We start from the raw sequence: 21,961 nt of genomic DNA, 5'->3' as shown, positions 1-21,961 counted from the left end.
TAAGTCGAGCATGGGCGGGGGGTCGTTAATGGGGAGGGGAAGGAAGGGGTTGAAGGGGATGGGTGAAGGGAAGTTCACCAGTTATACTTATAATTTCAATCAACGTGGAAGATTTTATTATTATTATTATTATTATTATTATTATTATTATTATTATTATTATCATTATTATTATTATTATTATTATTATTATTATTATTATTATTATCATTATTATTATTATTATCATTATTATTATTATTATTATTATTATTATTATTATTATTATTATTATTATTATTATTATTATTATTATTATTATTATTAATACAGGTATAAGTTTTCTTTTGCTATTTATAATATTGCTACAATAGTTACTAGTATTTGTATTACTACTACTACTACTACTACTACCCCTACTAATTTTACTTCTCTGAATACTAAAATTTTACTACTGCTACAATTGCTACTGTTAATATTACTACTATGAACAGTACCCCAATTGTATTACTGCAACAATTAATACCAATAACATTACTTGTACTACAACTGTGACTACTGGTACACTTCCTTGTACTATTAATAGTACTAGTATTAAGCAAAGTGTGTGTGGGGGGGGGGTGATTACAGAGAGACGCTGGTATGCCTTTGACCGCAATGAGGGAAGAGGTGAATGGCATCATTTGTCTTAGAGCAGCGCTAAGATGAATGATTCATTCATACTGGGGGAAAAAGGTAAACAAACAGGCAGCGGCCCGTAATGGCTGTCAGCGGAGTAGTATTGGAAATATAAATTTGCGCGGGGAGTCTGGAGCCGCGTCATGGCCTCTCGACATAACGAGCTCTTGAATTAACGACCACTCGAGACAAAGGCCTCTTTTCTGAACGAGCTCAGCGCCCCCGATGGCACGGCGGTGAAGCGTGCTCGGCCCTTGCAGTGACTGGTCCTTTTGGAGAGTGGAGCACCCTCAGGTTCTTCAGCCAGGCTCCCTGAGGCTCCTTCACCCGCTCTTGGAGTCCTTCTCCAGTCCTGACAACGTCCTCGAGTATTTTGCCTCGACTCAATACTTATTATACGGCCAGGCTCGAGAAGACCCGTGATGGCGCTAAGACTTGAGACGGCGGCTCTCTACTGCAGGTGCTGGCGGGGGCCCCGCTGTCCCGAGGGCTCTCCCGCCGGGGACCCCAAGAGGTGCTGGCGGGGCCCCGGGTGCGTACCAGCGACGGCCTTCAGGGTCCCCCTGAGCCATCCCGCTGGGGAGCCCATGTTTCCTCAGGCCCCCGCCAGGGGCTCCGGTGGGTGCCGGCGAGGGTCCACTGTCCTTCCCGGGCCCGCTGGGGCCGCCTTAGGGGAAGATGGAGGAGCCCTGGGGAGCAGATTGTCTTCATTAAGTCAGTGTTACTGGACGTCTTTTACTGTGACGGTGTAATGGTGGCCACAAGTGTTGGTACGGCCGCCCGCCATCGTGGACCAGACAACGGCAGAGAACAATATATATTGGTGCGCCCGACCACCACCAGGCGGACCGTTTGTCGTGCTAACTGTCTCAAGAAGAACTGTTGGCATCTGTTTAACTGGAGGAAGGACTTCTGTTAACAGGAGGTACCAGTCATGGCCACCACTTGAGGGACCCTACATGACGCCAACCACATGAGTGAACCAACATAGCGGCCACGTGGGGAGGGGTAACCAACATGGCGGCCACGTGGGAGGAGTAACCAACATGGCGGCCACATGGGGAGGGGTAACCAACATGGCGGCCACGTGGGGAGGGGTAACCAACATAGCGGCCACGTGGGGAGGGTAACCAACATAGCGGCCACGTGGGAGGGGTAACCAACATGGCGGCCACACGGGAGGTAACCAACATAGCGGCCACATGGGAGGGGTAACCAACATAGCGGCCACAGTGGGGAGGGTAACCAACATGGCGGCCACACATCTATGATATCCGTCAACCTTTCCATTAGGAGTGACGTCATGTGTTTCCTGGCCAGTGTGTGTTAATGACCTGGGAGGCAGTTAACCATTTCCGGTCGTTAGCGCGTCCGTATGTATGCACGGCACCTGATGGATGTCTCTCTCTCTCTCTCTCTCTCTCTCTCTCTCTCTCTCTCTCTCTCTCTCTCTCTCTCTCTCTCTCTCTCTTTGTCTTATTCCTGTAAATTCATTTCAATTCTCCCATCCACACCTTTTATTCTGTCTCCCCTTCTTCATCACCTCCTTACTTATCACCTCTTCTTCTCCTCCTCCTCCTCCTATCCCTCCATCATCATCTCTTTCTCTACACGTTATCACAACCTCCTTCTCTCCCCTCCTTTATCATCTTCCTTCTCGTTTATTACCTCCTGCCTCTCTTCCTACACTTTATCACCAATTCCTCGTCTCCCTTCATCATCACTATTGTTGTCTTTGTCCTCATTTATTCTCTCTTTCTCTCTAGTTCCTCTTTCGTTCTGAAGATTGTGATTATTTTGCCTCTGTTCCGTGTGAGGCGAGGTGTGGTAGGGTGTGTGGAGAGTGTGGTGAGGGGTGAGTGGCAGGGTGAGTGGCAGGGGTGAGGGCAGGGTGAGTGGCTGGGTGAGTGGCAGGGGTGAGGGCAGGGTGGGTGGCAGGGGTGAGTGACAGGGTGGGGGGGTGGTGGGGTGACAGGGTGGTGACAGGGTGAGTGACAGGGTGAATGGCGGGTGAGGACAGGGTGAGTGGCAGGGTGAGTGACAGGGTGAGGACAGGGTGAGTGACAGGGTGAGGCAGGGTGATGGCAGGGGTGGTGACAGGGTGAGGGCTGGGTGAGTGACAGGGTGGAGGCAGGGTGAGTGACAGGGTGAGTGACAGGGTGAGTGACAGGGTGAATGGCTGGGTGAGTGGCTGGGTGAGTGGCTGGGTGAGTGAGAGGGTGAGGGCAGGGTTAATGACAGGGTGAGTGGCAGGGTGGTGAGGGTGAGGGGTGAGTGAGGGGCAGGGGTGAGTGCGGTGAGTGACAGGGTGAGTGACAGGGTGAGGACAGGGTGAGGACAGGGGTGAGTGACAGGGGTGAGTGGCAGGGGTGAGTGGCAGGGTGAGTGGCAGGGTGAGTGGGGCGGTGGTGAGTGGCTGGGGTGAGTGGCAGGGTGAAGGGTTGGAGGGTGAGTGGCGAGTGAGTGGCTGGGTGAGTGAGAGGTGAGGTGGTGGGGTGAGTGGCAGGGTGAGTGAGAGGGTGAGTGGCTGGGGTGAATGGCAGGGTGGTGAGTGGACAGGGTGAGTGGCAGGGTGAGGGCAGGGTGAGTGGCTGGGTGATGGCAGGTGGTGACAGGGTGAGTGGCAGGGTGAGGGCAGGGTGAGTGAGAGGGTGGTGACAGGGTGAGTGGCAGGGTGAGGGCAGGGTGAGTGGCTGGGTGAATGGCAGGGTGGAGTGCAGGGTGAGTGAGGGGTGAGTGGCTGGGTGAGTGGCTGGGTGAGTGAGAGGGTGAGGGGTGGTGGCAGGGTGGGGCAGGGTGAGGGTGGGTGGCAGGGTGGTGACAGGGTGGGGGCGGGGTGAGTGGCAGGGTGAGTGAGAGGGGTGAGTGGCAGGGTGGTGGCAGGGGTGGTGTGGTGGGGGGGGGGGGTGGGGTGGGGTGGGGGTGGTGAGGGTGGTGGGGGAGTGGCAGGGTGGGCAGGGTGGTGGCAGGGTGGTGATAGGGTGGTGGCTGGGTGGTGGCAGGGTGAGTGACAGGGTGGTGAGGAGGGTGGTGGCAGGGTGGTGGCGGGTGGTGGCTGGGTGTGGGGGTGGTGAGGTGGGGGGTGGTGGGTGGTGGGGGTGGTGGGTGGTGGCGGGTGGTGCGGGTGGGGTGGGGGGGTGGTGGGGGTGGGGGGTGGTGGCTGGGTGGGGGGTGGGGTGGGGTTTGACAGGTGGGGCAGGGTTAATGACAGGGTGGTGGAGGGTGGTGGCTGGGTGAGTGGCAGGGGTGGTGGCAGGGTGGTGGTGGCTGGGTGAGGGCTGGGTGGTGGCTGGGTGAATGGCAGGGTGAGTGGGAGGGGTGAATGGCAGGGTTATGACAGGGTGAGTGGCAGGTGGTGACAGGGTGGTGGCAGGGTGAGTGGCAGGGTGAGTGGCAGGGTGAATGACACAAGATTCCCGGCAGCAGCTTTCATTGACTCCAGACGCCTCTCTCTCTCTCTCTATTGGGGTACTGGAGGGCGTTTGTGTTTTCTGTTTGTTTGTACCTGTGTTTGTGTACTGTATGTGTGTTTGTATTTATATCTTTTATGTACTGTATGTATTTGTTTGTGTTTGTTTGTTTGTTTGTTTGTTTGTTAATGACTAAACTAACGGTATGTTTTTCTCTTTCTCATCCGGGTGCTGGTGACCTCAACGCAGCAGAAAGACATGTGAGTACCTCTGTGTGTGTGTGTGTGTGTGTGTGTGTGTGTGTGTGTGTGTGTGTGTGTGTGTGTGTGTGTGTGTGTGTGTGTGTGTGTGTGTTCAAGGCAGGTAAGTATTATTATAATGTGTGTGTATATTTATGTGCACGTACAGGACAGGTAAGAAAAGTATGTGTGTGTGTGTGTGTGTGTGGGATGGGTGTAAGAGAACAGGTTAATGACCCTTAGATTCCACAGTGTCGGGTCATTAACGAGTTCAGACACCACCTCTTATTATTATTATTATTATTATTATTATTATTATTATTATTATTATACGCGATGTTATAATTGATAAGAATCTCATTGTATATCGCCTTTATAAGTTCATTGTTGATTATAGTGAAGTTATAGTGAATGGTTGTGGGTTATAGTGAAGTTTTAGTGAATGGTTGTGGGTTATAGTGAAGTTTTAGTGAATGGTTGTGGGTTATAGTGAAGTTTTAGTGAATGGTTGTGGGCTATAGTGAAGTTATAGTGAAGGGTTGCAAGATATAGTGAATGGTTGTGGGTTATAGTGAAGGGTTGTGGGTTATAGTGAAGGGTTGTGGGTTATAGTGAAGGGTTGTGGGTTATAGTGAAGGGTTGTGGGTTATAGTGAAGGGTTGTGGGTTATAGTGAAGTTATAGTGAAGGGTTGTGGGTTATAGTGACGGGTTGTGGGTTATAGTGAAGTTATAGACTTACAACACGTTCTTTTATGTTTTGTTGTGACATATTTAGTTATCCATTTTCCTGCTTCCATCTTTATTATTATTATTTTCCTCTTTCTGTTTTACTTTCTTTCTCCTCCTCCTACCTCCTTCTGCCCCTCTTCTTTCTACCTCTTTCCCCCTGTCTTCTTCCTCCTCCCTCCTCTTTTCTTTGTCCTTCCCCTACCCATCATTCTCCCTCCCTCCTCCTCTTCTCCCCCACCTCACCCTTCCTCCTCCTCTCCCCCACCTCACCTCCTCCTCCTCTCCCCTCACCCCTTCCTCCTCCTCTTCTCCCCACCTCATCTTCCTCTTCTCCCCTCCTCCCCCACCACACCCCCACCCTGTCAGCGTGTTTATACTGGGGTGTTAAGAGCAACATAGTGAGTGAGTCTTCCAACACTGCCAACAACCTATGTATATAATAGTGATTGGATGATGGCAGAGTTGTCAGGTGTTGTCAGCCAGTGTTGTCAGGTGTTGTCAGCCAGTGTTGTCAGGTGTTGTCAGCCAGTGTTGTCAGGTGTTGTCAGCCAGTGTTGTCAGCCAGTGTTGTCAGCCAGTGTTGTCAGGTGATGTCAGCAGTGTTGTCAGGTGTTGTCAGCCAGTGTTGTCAGCCAGTGTTGTCAGGTGTTGTCAGCGTGTTGTGGTGTTGTCAGCAGTGTTGTCAGGTGTTGTCAGTGTTGTCAGGTGTTGTCAGCCAGTGTTGTCAGGTGTTGTCAGCCAGTGTTGTCAGGTGTTGTCAGGTGTTGTCAGCCAGTGTTGTCAGGTGATGTCAGCTTTACCTTTGGAACTGACTCATCAAACTCATAAACCTCCCCCACACACACACACAGACAGACAGACAGATTCTCCCCACAGAGTCAGTGAACGAAGGGAGTTATTTTTCTTATTCATTAATTGCAATTTTATCTTGAGTAAATTAGTCGAAATATCTGGTGGTGGCTGGGATATTTTAGAGGTGGGGGGAGGGGGATGAGGTTAGGGGTGAGGGAGGAGGTGTGGGGAGGCGTGGGAGGGGGATTCTAGCTAATTCAGTTGTGTGATTCCTTACCTTGGAATTATTATCCTCTCTCTCTCTCTCTCTCTCTCTCTCTCTCTCTCTCTCTCCTCAGGGTCCAGGTAACGCCCCCTGACCTTCAATTTCTCAAGAAGACTTTACAAATACTTAAATCCCTTGTAAGAATACCTGTGAACACCTGACAGCCTGAACACCTGACAGCCTTGAGAACATCTGTGTAAATACCTGCTGATGGTGATAATAATGGTGATATTATTCCTTGTTGATGGTGATGGTGGTAATGGGGTGGTGATGGTGGTGATGGTGGTGGTGGTGATGATGGTGATGATGATGGTGGTGGTGATGGTGGTGATGTATGGTGGTGGTGATGATGGTGGTGGTGATGATGGTGGTGGTGATGATGGTGGTGGTGATGATGGTGGTGGTGATGATGGTGGTGGTGATGATGGGGTGGTGATGGTGGTGGTGGTGGTGGTGATGATGGTGGTGGTGGTGATGGTGATGATGGTGGTGGTGATGGTGGTGATGATGGTGGTGGTGGTGATGATGGTGGTGATGGTGGTGATGAAGTGTTTGTGGTGTATTGTGTACTGGTGACTTCCCTGACTGCGTGGTGAGGTGAGTGTGTTGTGAGTTGAGTGTGTCGAATGTGTTGTGAGGTGAGTGTGTTGTGAGTTGAGTGTTGTGAACTGAGTGTGTTGTGAGTTGAGTGTGTTGTGAACTGAGGTGTTGTGAACTGAGTGTGTTGTGAACTGAGTGTGTTGTGAACTGAGGTGTGTTGTGAACTGAGTGTGTTGTGAACTGAGTGTATTATGACTTGAGTGTGTTGTGAACTGAGTGTGTTATGAACTGAGTGTGTTGTGAACTGAGTGTGTTGTGAACTGAGTGTGTTGTGAACTGAGTGTGTTGTGAACTGAGTGTGTTATGACTTGAGTGTGTTGCAATAACCGACACACTCCTAACAGTATATGTGGCTGGCTGTAGTGTATGTATGTATGTATGTATGTATGTATGTATGTATGTATGTTCAAGCGATAACCTCCTCTCAAGCAATTCATTTCAGCATATCAATAACCCTAACCTAACCTAAACCTAAACCTAACCTAACCTAACCTAACCTAACCTAACCCTAACCTAACCACCAATGTCTTAAGTATTTACATTTATGTCTTCAACCCCCGTCAGCCCGTCAGCCAGTCAGTCAGTCAGTCCGTCAGCCAGTCAGTCAGTCAGTCCGTCAGCCAGTCAGTCAGCTGTTTAATACCGCCAGATTTGCATAGTCCAGTGAGTAGTGTTTATATACCATGTGTGTGTTGCAGGAGGAGAGTCTTCAGGAGTGGATTGCAAAATTATAAACTCTTGTTGCAAAAGACGCTGATAGAACGAGATTGTTAAGTATTGTGCAACATGATGATAATAATAATGGTGGACGTTGTTGATTTTCTCTCTCTCTCTCTCTCTCTCTCATACACACACAGGGGGGGAGGGGAGGTGGTTGATGTCATTGGTGTGGCTCTTGTTATCTGGTTACTCACACTATTGTTACACCATTATAACCTTTATTGTGGTGTTGTAGTGTAGTTGTGTGTTGACCTTCCTCTTATACTACTTGCTTGGCTGGTGGTGTAGTGATGGTGTGGTAATAGTGGTGTGGTGGTATGGTAGTGGTGTGTGGTGATGGTGTGGAGTTGTAGTGATGATGGTGTAGATTTTCTCCTCCTCTTCCTCAGTCTCCTCTTTCTATTCCTCCTCTTCTTTCTTCCTCCTCCATCTCTCTTCCCTCCATCCCCTCGTCCTCCTCACCTCCCCCTCCTCCTCCAGATAGCATCAAGGAGGAGGTGTCGAGTCGGCTCTCCACGCCTTAAGCTGGGAATATTTCATCATTGTTTTTGACAGAGACAAACCTCTTCAGTCTTAATACCTCGGCTAATGTGATCTGCTGCCGGGAGGATCCGCTTAGAGTGGTCAGGGCGGGACCTTTGTCAGGGAGAGGGTGAGGGAGAGGGAGGGGTGAGGGAGAGAGAGAGAGAGAGAGACTATACAGTTTTTCTAGTACACTTGACGAGCGTTGTGGTAGTTAGCGGGTCTACTAAATGACTCATAACATCTTGTGGTAAATGTTGTAATCACCTCCCCACCCCCCCCGTGTGTGTGTGTGCGTGTGCGTGTGCGTGTGTGTGTGTGTGTGTGTGTGTGTGTGGCCGTAAATCTTATTAGTGTCCCTTACCAAGATGAAGGCTGAGGGCCACACTAAGTAATTATATGATTCCTCCAATGTTATACTAATTCACTCCCCGCCAACCACTGCCAGGAGGAGTGGGGGTGCCAGGAGGGGTGGGGGAAGAACAGAGGGGGAGAGGGGTGAAGGTTGGGGAGGGGGATGACAATGTTACTACAACCTTGGGTAGAAAGGAGGTGGAGGGGAGAAGGGGGAGGGGAGAGGGGGTGAGGAAGGGGGGGGGGCAATAATTGATCTAATTGGGCCCTTGACCTATGGGCCCAATTTGACCCCTATCCCCATTTGGCCCCACATGACGGTGTTACCAGACCACGTTAGAATGTTGTCAAACCTTGATAAACAGAACAGCAGTATTGCCAACGACGTATACAAGTGTTATCAGGCCGCTTAACAGTGTAGCCAGATCCAACACAACACGAGACCAATGTTGTCATAACCTGGGTCCTGTATCACACGACAGTATTGCCAGACCCTCATAGTGCACTGTTGCCATACCCTGGGGAATCTCTTATACCCCTTGACATCCCCTTACTCACCAGTACCCCTTAGTTCCTACCTCTCTCTCTCTCCCTTTGCTTCTACCCCTAACAAGCCCTCAGCCCTTACCCTTCAGTATCTCCCAACCACTCTGGATACCCCCCCCCCCTATGCAGACGCCAGCCCCTTCCCCAGCTCCTTCTCCCGCCACCTCACCTGCCTCACAACCCCTAGCAACATCCCAGCCCCTGCGCCTCACCCCATCCTCCCTACCACACTGACAGCAAACGGCGCGAAGCTCTCACTGGTGTGGTAGTGGTGGTAGTGTGGGTAGTGGTGCGGGACGTGGTGTGGTAGTGGTGGTAGTGGTGTAGTGGTGTGGTAGTGGTGTATGGTGATACTGTGGTAGTAGTGGTGTAGAGGTGTAGTGATGTATGGTGACGTGGTAGTGATGGAGGTTGTATTGGTGTGGGTGGTGTGTGGTAGTGTGGTGTTGCTGTTGGGTGAGAGTGGGAGGGAAGTTCTTAGTCCCACCCCTCCTCTTCCTCTTCTTCCTCGTGATCGTTTTTCCTCCTCCTCCTTCTTTCCCGATACTTTCCTACCCTCCTCCTGCTCCCTTCTCACCAGTTAATCTCGCTCTCCAAATCTGTAATTCCATCCAATCCCTTCCCCGATCACCGACCAAGAACTTACCTGAGAGAGAGAGAGAGAGAGAGAGAGAGAGAGAGAGTGTTCCATTGACTTTTGTTAACTTTGTGTGTGTATTGTAACTATGAATGTGCGTGTGTATGTGTATTGTGACTGTGTGTGTGTATTGTGACTGTGTGTGTGTATTGTGACTGTGTGTGTGTATTGTGACTGTGTGTGTGTAATAATAATAATAATAAAAATAATTAACGGTTTATTGAAAGAACTTGGCAGTGTGTGTGTGTGTGTGAGTTACGTGTGTACATATCTATATACATATACTGTACATATATATTACACTGTGTCCACATGTTAACGCTCCGGATGTGTGTGTTATCATAGAGTGAACAACACGTCAAAATATAATATATATTTCGTAATGTAAATACTAGTTATTTCTTATTGTTGTCGGGGATTTACCAGAACACATCGATATATATCAGAGTGAGGGGGAGGGGCTTGAGGTGGGGTGGGGGCTTGAGGTGGGGTGAGGGCTTGAGGTGGGGGTGAGAGGGGGGAGGGGGAGCTTGAGGTGGGGAGTTAGGGGGGAGGGGGGCTTGAGGTGGGGTGAGGGGGAGGGGGCTTGAGGTGGGGTGAGTGGGCTTGAGGGTGGGGGGGGGAGGGGCTTGAGGTGGGGTGAGAGGAGGGGGCTTGAGGTGGGGGTGAGAGGAGGGAGGGTGAAGTGAAATACCTGGGTACTTGGTCAACAAACTTGTCTTCTGTCATCCTAGATTAAAAACAAAAATAAATATCTTATGTATAAATATGTAAAATTATGTATATATTGTAGCCAGTAGGTATTGACAATATTCCCTTACATGAACGCTGGGATCAATCACCATGTACATAAGGACGACAATCATACACAAAGACGTTGGACTTTCGTTCTGTTTACATTCTCGTGTTTACTATAGAACCCAGGACGGCGCCTTGAGGGACTCCTGAAGTCATCACTCAAGCGCCCGTTTATGAGTTCCACTTATAGCTATTACTCCAACAGAGGGTCAAGACGCAGTGCCATACTAACGACTTGGAATGACTGAAGAACTACTACTTAAGTGATGACTAAGAATTAAAGTGATAGAATGTCAGCTCGGTCAGTCGAGTTATTACTTAGAGAGAGATTATAGTTAGCGCTCAAGGGGTGACTACAAGGTGCTACTCGAGGGGGAAATCATAGTACTGGAGGGTTATATTTCAAGTAGGTAGTGAGGTGGTGGTCCTCGAGGGGTGGCCAGGAGTTAATGCTCAAGTGTGGGCTGAGACTTGAAACCCAAACACTAAATTCTGCTACTGTTCATTAGCACTCAAGGTCATACTCTAACTTTACACTCCAGGATGGCAAGACCTGAATCACTAAAGGTCAAGCTTCAAGGGAGCACTCAAGTGTGTACAAAACAAATGGTACTCAGAGATGGCCTGAATGGTGAGAACACGTATTAGAGTCAGAATTGGCACTCAAGGGCGAACTAGGAGGTGGCACTCAGGGCAGACTAGGAGGTGGCACTTAGGGCAGACAAGTTAGTTACACTCGAGGGTGAACGTAGGTGGACTCAGGGCGATCTAGAGGTGACACTCGAAGGTGGCACTCAAGGAGTGAACTAGGAGGTGGCACTCGGTGGACGGAGGGAACTGGGGACCACCAAATTGGGTGGCAGGGGATTCCCTCACGGCGTATGAACACACACACACTCCTCCGTGACCACTCAGGGGAATTATGTTATGTTCCAGCCCATTTGGCCGCAGTTGGTCGAGGCCGAGGAAGAGGGGCCGAGGAAGGAGAGGGGGTGAGGGAGAATGAGGTCGATGGGAGGGGGGCCGAGGGGAGGAAGAGGGAGTGGGGGAGGGGCTGAGGGAAGGAGAGGGAGTGAGGGAGGGATGAGGTCGATGGGGAGGGCCGAGGGAGGGGGCCGAGGGAAGGGGCCAGGGGAAGGAGAGGGAGTGAGGGGGAGGATGGGGTCGATGGGAGGGGCCGAGGGGGCCGAGGGAGGGAAGAGGGGGAGTGAGGGGAGGGGGGGCTGAGGGACGTGGCCAAGGAATAAGGGATGATGAAGGAAGGGGAGAAAAAGGAAAGGGAGGAAGAAGGGAAGGGAGGGTAGGGGGTAGAGAGGTGGTTTAAGTAGGACAGTTGTGAGACTTGTTACACACACACACACACACACACACATACGTTAAGTAGTAGTAAAAGTGGGACAAGTACTTATAATTGACTCTGGTATGGTCTGGTACCCCTGTGACAGTAACTTAAGTGAACAATGAGAACATATTCTCTCTCTCTCTCTCTCTCTCTCTCTCTCTCTCTCTCTCTCTCTCTCTCTCTCTCTCTCTCTCTCTCTCTCTCTCTCTCGTGCTTGGTGTGAATGTTACTGTTATCCTGTGTGTTTACAGGACAAAAAAAACACTTACTTATATCTGTAGCACGTCTAATAAACCTTGTTGTTGTTGATGGTGTAGTTGTTATTGTTGTTGTTATACCACTACAACCACCACCTACCTCCCTCACCATCACACCACTCCCTCACCACCACACCACTCCCTCACCACCACACTACTCTCCACCACACTCCGGCCTGCAGTTGACAACCAATATTCAAATGAGATTGAAATACTGGAGAGGGATGAGAGGGCCAGGCGCCTCCTTCACCTCGTTACTGGTAATTTATTGTCCTCCACCGCGGGGAGGTGTGTGGGCGGAGGTAGTGCAGATGTGGGCGGAGGTGGTGGAGATGTGGGTGGAGGCGATGACGGAGAGGAGGTGTGGGCTGGGATGTGGGTGTGAAGGTGGAGACGTGGATGGATATGTGGGCGGAGGTGGTGGAGAAGAAATGTGGGCGGAGATGTGGGTGCAGGAGGCGATGACGGGGAGTTGTGAACGGATGTGGTGTGACGGGACAGAGACAGAGAGGAATAAATAAACACCATGAAGAAATGTGACGGAAATGTGACGTGACGGAGAGATAAAGACAGTAAAACAGACGTAAACAAACACGACGTGACGGGAAGTATCGACGAGGTAACGAGATGGGGAGCTTATTATTTGTGACGAATTGTGACAGAAGTGTTTTGTGACGGCAGGACATTACTATCGCAAAAATACAACTAAAAATACTGAAACGTCGTAATTTCACCATAAACTTCACCCTGTAAACAACACCACCAAAGAGACACATTGTTCCTTGCCTCCACTTCTATCTGGTACGGTAACTAGTGTCGTTTTTTCTGAGATGTTAGCAGCGCTGTGGAAATCTATATCTAACATCCTTAATCTGGCTTCTATTGTGAGGTTCTTTAAGGAACCATTTTGCAGAGTTATAATACGATGTAAACAAACACAGCAATGCCACATCTCACAAAACGCCCCGGACTCTGTATTAGGTATAACTGAACGCGACTGTACACACACATAAATTCCTGAAAATCAACAACAACAAAGAAACAATAAATGACATGGAGGTTGGCTATAAATGACATGAACGTTGATGTATAAGAGAATGGGAGAAGGGATCCAGTATCATTTGTTCAGTCCCTTAGAGGATTGAATCACTTACAAGGCGGTTTGGATCCGCTCTTTGTGGAGGAGACCCCAGGACTCTTATACTTCCTCTTCCTCTTCATTCTTATATTGCTTCTCGATCCTCTTTTGTTTTCAAGTGAGATTGATAGATGTATAGGTAGACAAACTATATGGTGTGGTGTAGGATGAGGGTGATGGTGAGGGAGTATAGTGGTGATGGTGAGGGAGTATAGTGGTGGTGGTAAGGAGTGAGGTGGTCAGGGAGTGAGATAGTCAGGGAGTGAGGTAGTCAGGGAGTGAGGTGGTAAGGGAGTGAGATAGTCAGGGAGTGAGGTAGTCAGGGAGTGAGGGAACACATTCATGGAAGTCGTTAAGAATTTCTACATAGTTTCACATGAACCAGTTAGTCACATCTGAGAACCAATTATTCACCCACGGACCAACGCACGGACCAACGGACGGACACCTATTACCACTCTCCTCTTTGTTTTGAAAGGACGTACACACGGACCACTACGGCCAAAGTGTAAACAGTAAACAACAGTAATACCAACCTCACACCCCATACAAGTTACTATTGATGACACGATGTTCTTAACCCCTTAATGGGTGGTGGTGGCTGCGGACAGGTTGGGCAGCCATGTTTACCCACCTTGGCCACCCACCCACCCAGGTTTTGAAGTCTTAAAAACCCCCCCCTCAAGTGACCTATCTCCCTTCACACTTGACCTACACGACAACAGATCCTCCCCCGGAAAAATGGCTACAAACACACACAGAGACTCGACTTAGAAACTATAAGGGAATAAATAATCTTGGTCATAAAGTCTTAAAAATATCGTAAGGTAGAAAGTATTCATTAATAACTCAACAGGTATTTCAACCTTACCTGAGTTAAGTTTACGAGACCCAAAGATGAATTCTCAGAGGGTCGTAGGGGCAAGTCTTATCTCCTCTCCCCCCCCACATCCCTCTATCCTTCACCCCACCATAATTGGAGATGAGAGAATGGTGTCGAGTTGTTCCTTGACACCATAACATTCGAGAGATGATGGTGACTTACAGTGGCACAATATAGTGACTTAAATTTTTCTTATATGTATATGATTATTATTTTTTGGTTCTTTTTACCTTATTTAGAGGAAGGGAAGGAGAGGGGGAGGGAGGAGGAGGGAGGGAAGAAGTAAAAGGAGAGGGAGAAGACTGGGGAAAGAAGAAATTAAAAGTAAGAGAAAAAAGGGACAGGGAAGAGTAAGAAGAGGAGGAGGAAGAATAACAAGAGAAAGAAGAAAACAAAGAGAGAGGAGGGGAATAACATGAGAAAAGAGGAAGAGGAGAGGAGAAGACGAAGAGAAACAGAAATAAACGTAGGAACCTTGTGTGGGGCCGTGGCATCAATACCTCCAGTAGGAAAAATCACATTAATGACAAGAATGACAAGACTAATCCCGGGCATCAGGAACCTTGAGTACAGAGACAGGTTAAAGCATCTTAATTTACACTCCCTCGAGAGACGTAGAGTGAGGGGGCGATATGATGAGAGGTGTATAAATGGAAGTCAGGGCTAAACAAAGGGGACGTACAAAAGGTACTCAAACTATCAACCAGGAGCGAACTCGTAACAATGGTTTTAAAATTAGACAAATTTAGATTTAGCAGGCGTGAGATAGGTAAACACTGGTTTAGAAATGAGTAGTGGAACAAGTTACCAAATATCATCATTAACTCCTAATACGCTGGATAGCTTCAAACATACTGTAGGTTGGATGGATATATGAGCAATAGGGGTTGGGTGTAAACAGGACTGTCAGTATGACCCGCTGCTGTTTACTCCAGTCTTATGTTCTTTGTTAAGTGAGACGACTAGAATTAGTAACATGATTATGGTGAGGTGGGTGAGGGGGGTTGGAGGAAGGTGAGGAGGAGGAGGTCATGGGGTAGGGTGGAAGAAAGGGTACCTCAGGTGGATGGGGGGGCGGGGGGTGAGAAGGAGTAGGAAGAGGGGGGATGGGGAATCGAACTAAAAGAGTTAGGGGTCTCGAGGATGGAAGAGTTCAATAGTTAGATATTTCCCTGTCAGTAATGTTGGTGGTTCTTTACGATGCGTGATCATGTGAATGTCATTATACCATAAGAGGTTGTAGGTGTTCAGGCCATTGTTGTTACAGGGTTAAAACAGTTATCAAAGGGTTAAAACAGTCATCAAAAGTTAAAACAGTCATCAAAAGTTAAAAACAGTCATCAAAAGAGGTTAAAACAGTTCTCAAAGGGTTATATCATCGTCCACCACGGGGTTAAATCATTATCTTCAAAGGGTGAAACCATAGACCTTAAAAGGGGTTACACATTCGTCGTCCTCAAAGGGATTAAATCATCCCTGGTGAATCCACCTAACTGTAGTGCCTCCACTCCTCCCTCTTTTACCTCCATCCATGCCTTCACCATTATATTAATTCCTCATCCTCTCCTCTTTCCTCCTTCTCTCCTCTCCTTCCCTCCCCTCACCATTGTAATCCCAGCCGGAAGTAAATCACGCCCCGCCATCCCATCTGGTGCTGACAAATGCATTCACCTCCTTCAAGATTAATGGGGCTACTTATGAAACTGGTAGTCTCTCTCTCTCTCTCTCTCTCTCTCTCTCTCTCTCTCTCTCTCTCTCTCTCTCTCTCTCTCTCTCTCCACCTCACAGCACACCCACCTGTTTTACCTGGGCGCGAAGGTGTTAATGAGAACCCGTGTGTAATAACGTTACGCCACACTAAACATTTAATGCACCACAGGTAAACTTGACCCCTCCACCCCACCCACCTGCCACCCACCTGTCACCACCATCCTCTTCAACCCCACCCCCTACCCACCCTCCTCCACCTTGTCTTGTTGTTATGTCACGTCACAGGTGTTTGATAATACATATCTGTGTTGTGTCGTCACCCCACCACTAGAAAGAAGGAGGAGGAGGAAATTTAATCACGATTCTAGCTAACTGGCCTTCTTCTTCTTCTTCTTATTCTTATTTTTATTCTTTAACTATTTCTTCTTCTTCTATTCTGTTTCTGTGTGTCCTCAAAACACACACACACACACACACACACACACACACACACACACACACACAGCAGGTAACGGAGATGGGGAGTGAGGTGGGGGGTGAGGAGCAGAGAGAAGGGTGGAGGTATTTGGATTACTCTGGCCTTAATCGCCAACAAGAGGGGGGGTGGGGAGGAGGGAGGGATAGATTGAGGGATTAATCGTATAAGATGGCCAGTGGCGATTTATCTCTCAACTTCACGAGATGCTAGTGGAGATTTATCGCCCATCCTTATAGAGATGCCAGGGGATTGCTTGACCTCAGAGGCAGAAGGTGAATTTAAGAGATTACTCGAGAGATGTGGGTGGAGATTTGGGGGAGAAAGGGAGAATTTAGGGGAAGGGGAGGAGGTAAGGGTGTCGTCAGTAGGACTGAAACCAAAGGGATTTATCTTCTGCTGGGATTACTAAGTTCTTTATTTTGCGAGGTTAGGTTAGGTTGTAAGGGGGGAGGTTGGAGGGAGGAGAGAGAGGGAGGAGGAGTAGAGAGGGGAGGGGGAGGAGAGAGGAAAGGGAGGGAGGAGTAGAGGAGGGAGGAGAGGGAGGTAGAGGGAGAGGAGGAGAGAAAGGACTTGCGGCCGCTCCTGAGGTCCTCGATGTCAGGGGGAGCTTGTTAATCACCAGGTTAATTAGACCATCACTGGCCTGAGATTAATAACACAGGTGTGGGGGGGTTGACAGCATGGCCACCCCACTCATCCCTCTCTCCCAGTACGACATCCCTCATCCCTCTCCCCCAGTATGACGCCCCACTCATCCCCTCTCCCACCAGTATGACGCCCCCCCTCATCCTCCTCCCCAGTGACACCCCCACTCATCCCTCTCCACCAGTATGACGCCCCCACTCATCCTCTCCCCCACCAGTATGACTCCCCCACTCATCCCTCTCTCTCCCAGTATGGCCCCCCTCATCCCCTCTCCCCCAGTACGACACCCCCACTCATCCCTCTCCCCAGTGCAACACCCCCACTCATCCTCCCCCCAGTACAACACCCCCTCATCCCTCTCCCCAGTACAACCCCCCACTCATCCCTCTCCCACCAGTACAACACCCCACTCATCCCTCTTCCCCCAGTACGACACCCCCTCATCCCTCCCCCCAGTGGCTTACCCCTCATCCCTCTTCCCCAATGCAACACCCCACTCATCCCTCTCCCCCAGTACCCCGACACCCCCCACTCATCCCTCTCTTCCCTCTCATGAAGAAGCAACATCTCGCCTAATTACTTAGGGACAAGTAGACTCATCCCCCCTGAACCTTGAGCCTAAGAAGATTAAACCTTGGGAGGATGGCCATGTGGAAGATACCTGTTCTTCTAGCCCTCCACCTGGCACTTACCTGTCCTTACCTGGCCTGACTTCGTCCTTACCTGGCCCATAACCTGTCTCCTTACCTGGCCCATAGCCTGTCTTTACCCTGTCCTTACCTGGCCCTTATCCTGTGTCCCTTACCTGAGTCCTTGCCTTGCCTCGCCTTATCCTGAGCCCTTACCTCGCCCTTTCCTCGCCCTTATCCTGAGCCCTTACCTCGCCCTTACCTCCTTATATCCTGAGCCCCTACCTCGCCCTTACCTCGCCCTTACCTGAGTCCTTACCTCGCCCTTACCTGCCCTTATCCCTGGTGCCCACCTGGGCATACCTCTCGCCCTTACTTGGACCCTTACCTCGCCCTTACCTGAGCCATACCTCGCCCTTATGAGCCCTTACCTCTCTGTGCCACCTGAGCCCTTACCTCGCCCTTGCTTGAGCCCTTACCTCGCCCTTACCTCGCCCCTTACACAGAGCCCCTTACCTCGCCCTTACACAGGCCCTTACCTCTCGCCCTTACCTCGCCCCTTACCTCGCCCTTATCCTGATCCTTACACAGGCCCCTTACCTCGCCCTTGCCAGGCCCTTACCGCCCTTACCCTGAGCCCTTGCCTGCTTGCCACTTGAGCCCTTGCCTCGCCTTACCTGAGCCCTTACCTCGCCCTTGCCAGGCCCTTACCTCGCCCACTACTTGAGCCCTTACCTCGCCGCCGCCAGGCCCCACCCCTCGCCCTTACCTGAGCCCTTACCTCCCTTGCCGCCAGGCCCTTACCTCGCCCCTTACCTGAGCCCTTACCTCGCCCTTACTTGAGCCCTTACCTCGCCCTTATCTGAGCCCTTACCTCGCCCTTTCCTCGCCCCTTACCTCGCCCTTACCTGAGTCCTTACCTCGCCCTTACCTCGCCCTTATCCTGATCCTTACCTGAGCCCTTACCTCCTTATGCGCCAGGCCCTTACCTCGCCCTTACCTGAGCCCTTACCTCGCCGCCGCCAGAGCCCCTTACCTCGCCCTTACCTGGGCCCTTACCTCGCCCTTACCTCGCCCTGCCAGGCCTTACCTCGCCCTTACCACAGGCCCCACACCTCGCCCTTGCACTTGAGCCCTTACCTCGCCCGCCCACCTGACCCTTACCTCGCCCTTACCTGAGCCTTACCTCGCCCCTTACCTGAGCCCTTACCTCGCCCTTACACAGGCCCTTACCTCGCCCTTACCACAGGCCTTACCTCCCTTACCTGGGCCACCCACCTCGCCCACACTGAGCCCTTACCTCCCCGCCCTTATCCTGATCCTTACCTCGCCCTTACCTGATCCTTACTTCGCCCTTACTGAGCCCTTACCTGAGCCCTTACTGAGCCCTTACCTGGGCCTTACCCCTGAGCCCACACCTCGCCCTTACCTGAGCCCTTACCTACCCTCTCCACCTAGCATTAAAATGTGTTATATTCATATTCATTCAGTTTTATATTTTAATTAAGAATGGCGACATTTTAGTGACCACGTCTTGTGTGTGTGTGTGTGTGTGCAGTGATCAGTGTGTGTGTGTGTGTGTACAGTGATCAGTCTGTGTGTGTGCAGTGATCCAGTCTGTGTGTGTGTGTGTACGGTGATCAGTGTGTGTGTGTGTGTGTGTGCGGTGATCAGTCTGCGTGTGTGTGTGTGTACATTAATCAGTCTGTGTGTGTGTGTGTGTACGGTGATCGGTCTGTGTGTGTGTGTACGGTGATCCAGTGTGTGTGTGTACAGTGATCAGTGTGTGTGTGTGTGATCCAGTGTGTGTGTGTGTGTACATTGATCGGTGTGTGTGTGTGTGCAGTGATCGGTCTGTCTGTGGCCATTTTAAGAATCTCTTAGTCTCTTCGCGTTTGCCCATATTAGGTATATGAATATTCACGTATGCACACATTTCCGAATATATGTATGTATGTATGTATGTATGTATGTATATATGTATGTATGTATGTATTCAGACAGGGATTATAATAGTCAGGAATATAAGAGAGAGTCATACCTTGTCACACCTTACACTAAAAACATCTGATTCACTAAACACGTAAATAAACAAACCCACATCATGAACCTCTTGTTGTGTTTAAGCTTCCGTGTTTAAAAATACCCCCCTCCCCCCCCCACACACACCAACACGAGAGATAAAACTCGCTTGGATGGCTTACTCCTTATCAAACCTAATCTAGTAACTAATGTTTAATTGAAGTGTTTGTCGCGGCTCAGGATTCTTGTTTTGATAATCTGAGAGAGAGAGAGAGAGAGACGATGGTAACCTTTTCTGTTTTTCTATTCTCGTTTTCTGTTGGATTTTATATTATTATTAGTATTATTTTTTAAGGGGGTGTTACGTTATTTTTTTTATTTCGGCGTTATTTTTGGTTTTGATGCTATCTTTTTCATTGTCTGTTGCAGGATAGAGATGGGAGAAAGAGCGAACAGGATGTGGTAGTGGACGAGCCTCAGGTTGGTGGCATTCCGTGGTGGTGGTGGTGAAGGGATGGGATGGGGAGGGATGGGAGGTGAAAGGGAGGGATGATGGGGGGGAATGAAGGAGCCATGATGAATAAGTTAGTTTGAATTGGATCTTTTTTTTATTATTTAGATTCAAAGGAGTTGGTTTGGTTAGGTTAGGTTGGGTTGGGTAGGAGGTTATTAGGCCACGGGTCACTGGTTCAATGGTGTGGTTCAATGGTGTGGTTCAAAAGGATGGTTCAATGGTGTGGTTCAATGGTGTGGTTCAATGGTGTGGTTCAAAAGGATGGTTCAATGGTGTGGTTCAAGGGTGTGGTTCAATGGTGTGGTTCAAAAGGATGGTTCAAGAGTGTGGTTCAAGGGTGTCTTTCAAAGGTATGGTTCGAGGGTATGGTTCAAAGGGTGTGATTCGAGGATGTGGTTCAAAGGGTGTGATTTAGGTCCTCCTCGACTGTGGTGAGGAGTGGGACTTGAAGCAGCTGACCCTTGACATCAAACGTGGGAATCAATAAGTCACAGAAGAAGAAGGCGAAGGAGGAGGAGGAAGAAGAGAAGGAGAGAGAGAAGGAGGAGGAGAAGAAGGAGAGGGGGAAGAAGGGCAAAGAGGAAGAGGGGAAGGAGGGAAATGGAAAGGAGAGAAAGAGGAAGGTTGGGGAGTAGAAGAAGGAGAAGAAGAAGGAATTGGAAGAGAAGAAGAAGGAAGAGAGAGGGATGAGGTTAGGTTAACTGTGGTTCCTTGATGACTTTTAATGACTGTGGTGGTGTAGGGTGCGTGGTGGTGGTGTAGGGTGCGTGGTGGTGGTGTAGGATGCGTGATGGTGGTGTAGGGTGCGTGGTGGTGTATGGGGTGTGTGGTGGTGGTGTAGGGTGCGTGGTGGTGGTGATGGGGTGCGTGGTGGTGGTGATGTGGGGTGTGTGTGGGGGTGTGTGGTGGTGTAGGGTGTGGTGGTAGTGTGGGGTGTGGTGGTGGTGGTGTGTGGTGGTGGTGGGGTGCGTGGTGGTAGTGTAGGGTGCGTGGTGGTGGTGTTAGGTAAGGGTGGAGTTGTCGGGCGAAACCTCTAATTATCTTATCAACACAGGTTACGGTGTGTGTGTGTGTGTCTGTGTGTGTGTGTGTGTGTGTCTTGGGACCTTTACACAACATAAGAATAGCGATGTGTAGAGAAGGGGGGTAGGGGGAGGGGGAAGGGGGGTTGCCAGCACTCGTAACAACAGGTGCGTGTGTGTGTGTGTGTGTGCTTGAGGTACACAGGTGTTGGTAATGAGAGCAGCCAGGTGTAACATCGTGGTGCCAGGGAGATGTGAGACGCCGTTTAACATCACTACACACCTGAAAGCCTGTGTGGTGAGTCCTACCACCAACAGATGGCGTTCACTTGACCATAGCAAAATAAACGACCCAGAGTTGCACAATAGGAATCTTGCAACACCCAGATCACAATTTGCAACATGAAACGAATTTAAAGGTAATAATATAAACATTTCTTCAACATAGTTTTTTTTTGAATAGTGGATTGTTAGAGTAATGTTAGTGTGATGAAGTGTGTATAAGACATGCAACTGTGTCACCCATACCTGAAGGTGTAGTGATCGTTGTTGTCCGTCCGTCCGTCTGGGGTCTACCATAGCTTCAGTAGATTGCTGTGAAGGCTTACACCAGGTCTGTCTACACCACCTGGAAGGAATACAGCCATAATGAGATTACAAACAAATACAGAACTCTATGCTGTAATGTGACTAAGTGTGTTCGTTAGTCCGTGTGAGTGTGTGTGTGTGAGTGTGTTTGCCTCCTGCTCTTGTAAATTTCTCTCTACCGTCATACGCCCGCCAGCACTGACCAACCAAGGGGGTAACGCTGCCAGTCGCCCCAAACTCTCATGCAGCATTGAGACCAGAGGTTGGGATCGGCAATTAATGAAGTAGTTTGGGTTTAACGATAAGAGGGGGGGGGGGTTGTTAACTACCTTGTTAGTAGGAGAGGAACAAGTGTTAGTGATTAAAGATTAGAATCCCTCGGTAAAATACTTGCTGAAGGGAACTTACAGGTATATACGTTAACTGTTAGGAAGGATTTTACCAGGTAGAGGTAGTACAATCA

At 49.6% G+C, this 21,961-nt stretch overlaps 1 protein-coding gene across 1 annotated transcript in view; it reads left to right on the top strand.

Moving 5' to 3' along the window:
• Positions 1-21,961, top strand: part of LOC121855712 (protein groucho-like) — a 91,767-nt gene that overhangs the window by 53,198 nt on the left and 16,608 nt on the right. The window contains exons 11-13 of the mRNA XM_042350803.1: positions 4,317-4,327; positions 17,308-17,373; positions 19,804-19,854. Coding sequence (XP_042206737.1) covers positions 4,317-4,327; positions 17,308-17,373; positions 19,804-19,854 — 128 coding nt within the window. The remainder of the gene's footprint in view (positions 1-4,316; positions 4,328-17,307; positions 17,374-19,803; positions 19,855-21,961) is intronic.

This window comes from Homarus americanus, unplaced genomic scaffold, assembly GCF_018991925.1.
Source record: "Homarus americanus isolate GMGI-L3 unplaced genomic scaffold, GMGI_Hamer_2.0 scaffold47947, whole genome shotgun sequence".
Lineage (NCBI taxonomy): Eukaryota > Metazoa > Arthropoda > Malacostraca > Decapoda > Nephropidae > Homarus > Homarus americanus.
Note: the sequence above shows the minus strand (reverse complement) of the source record. Positions and strands in the feature narration are given on the sequence as shown.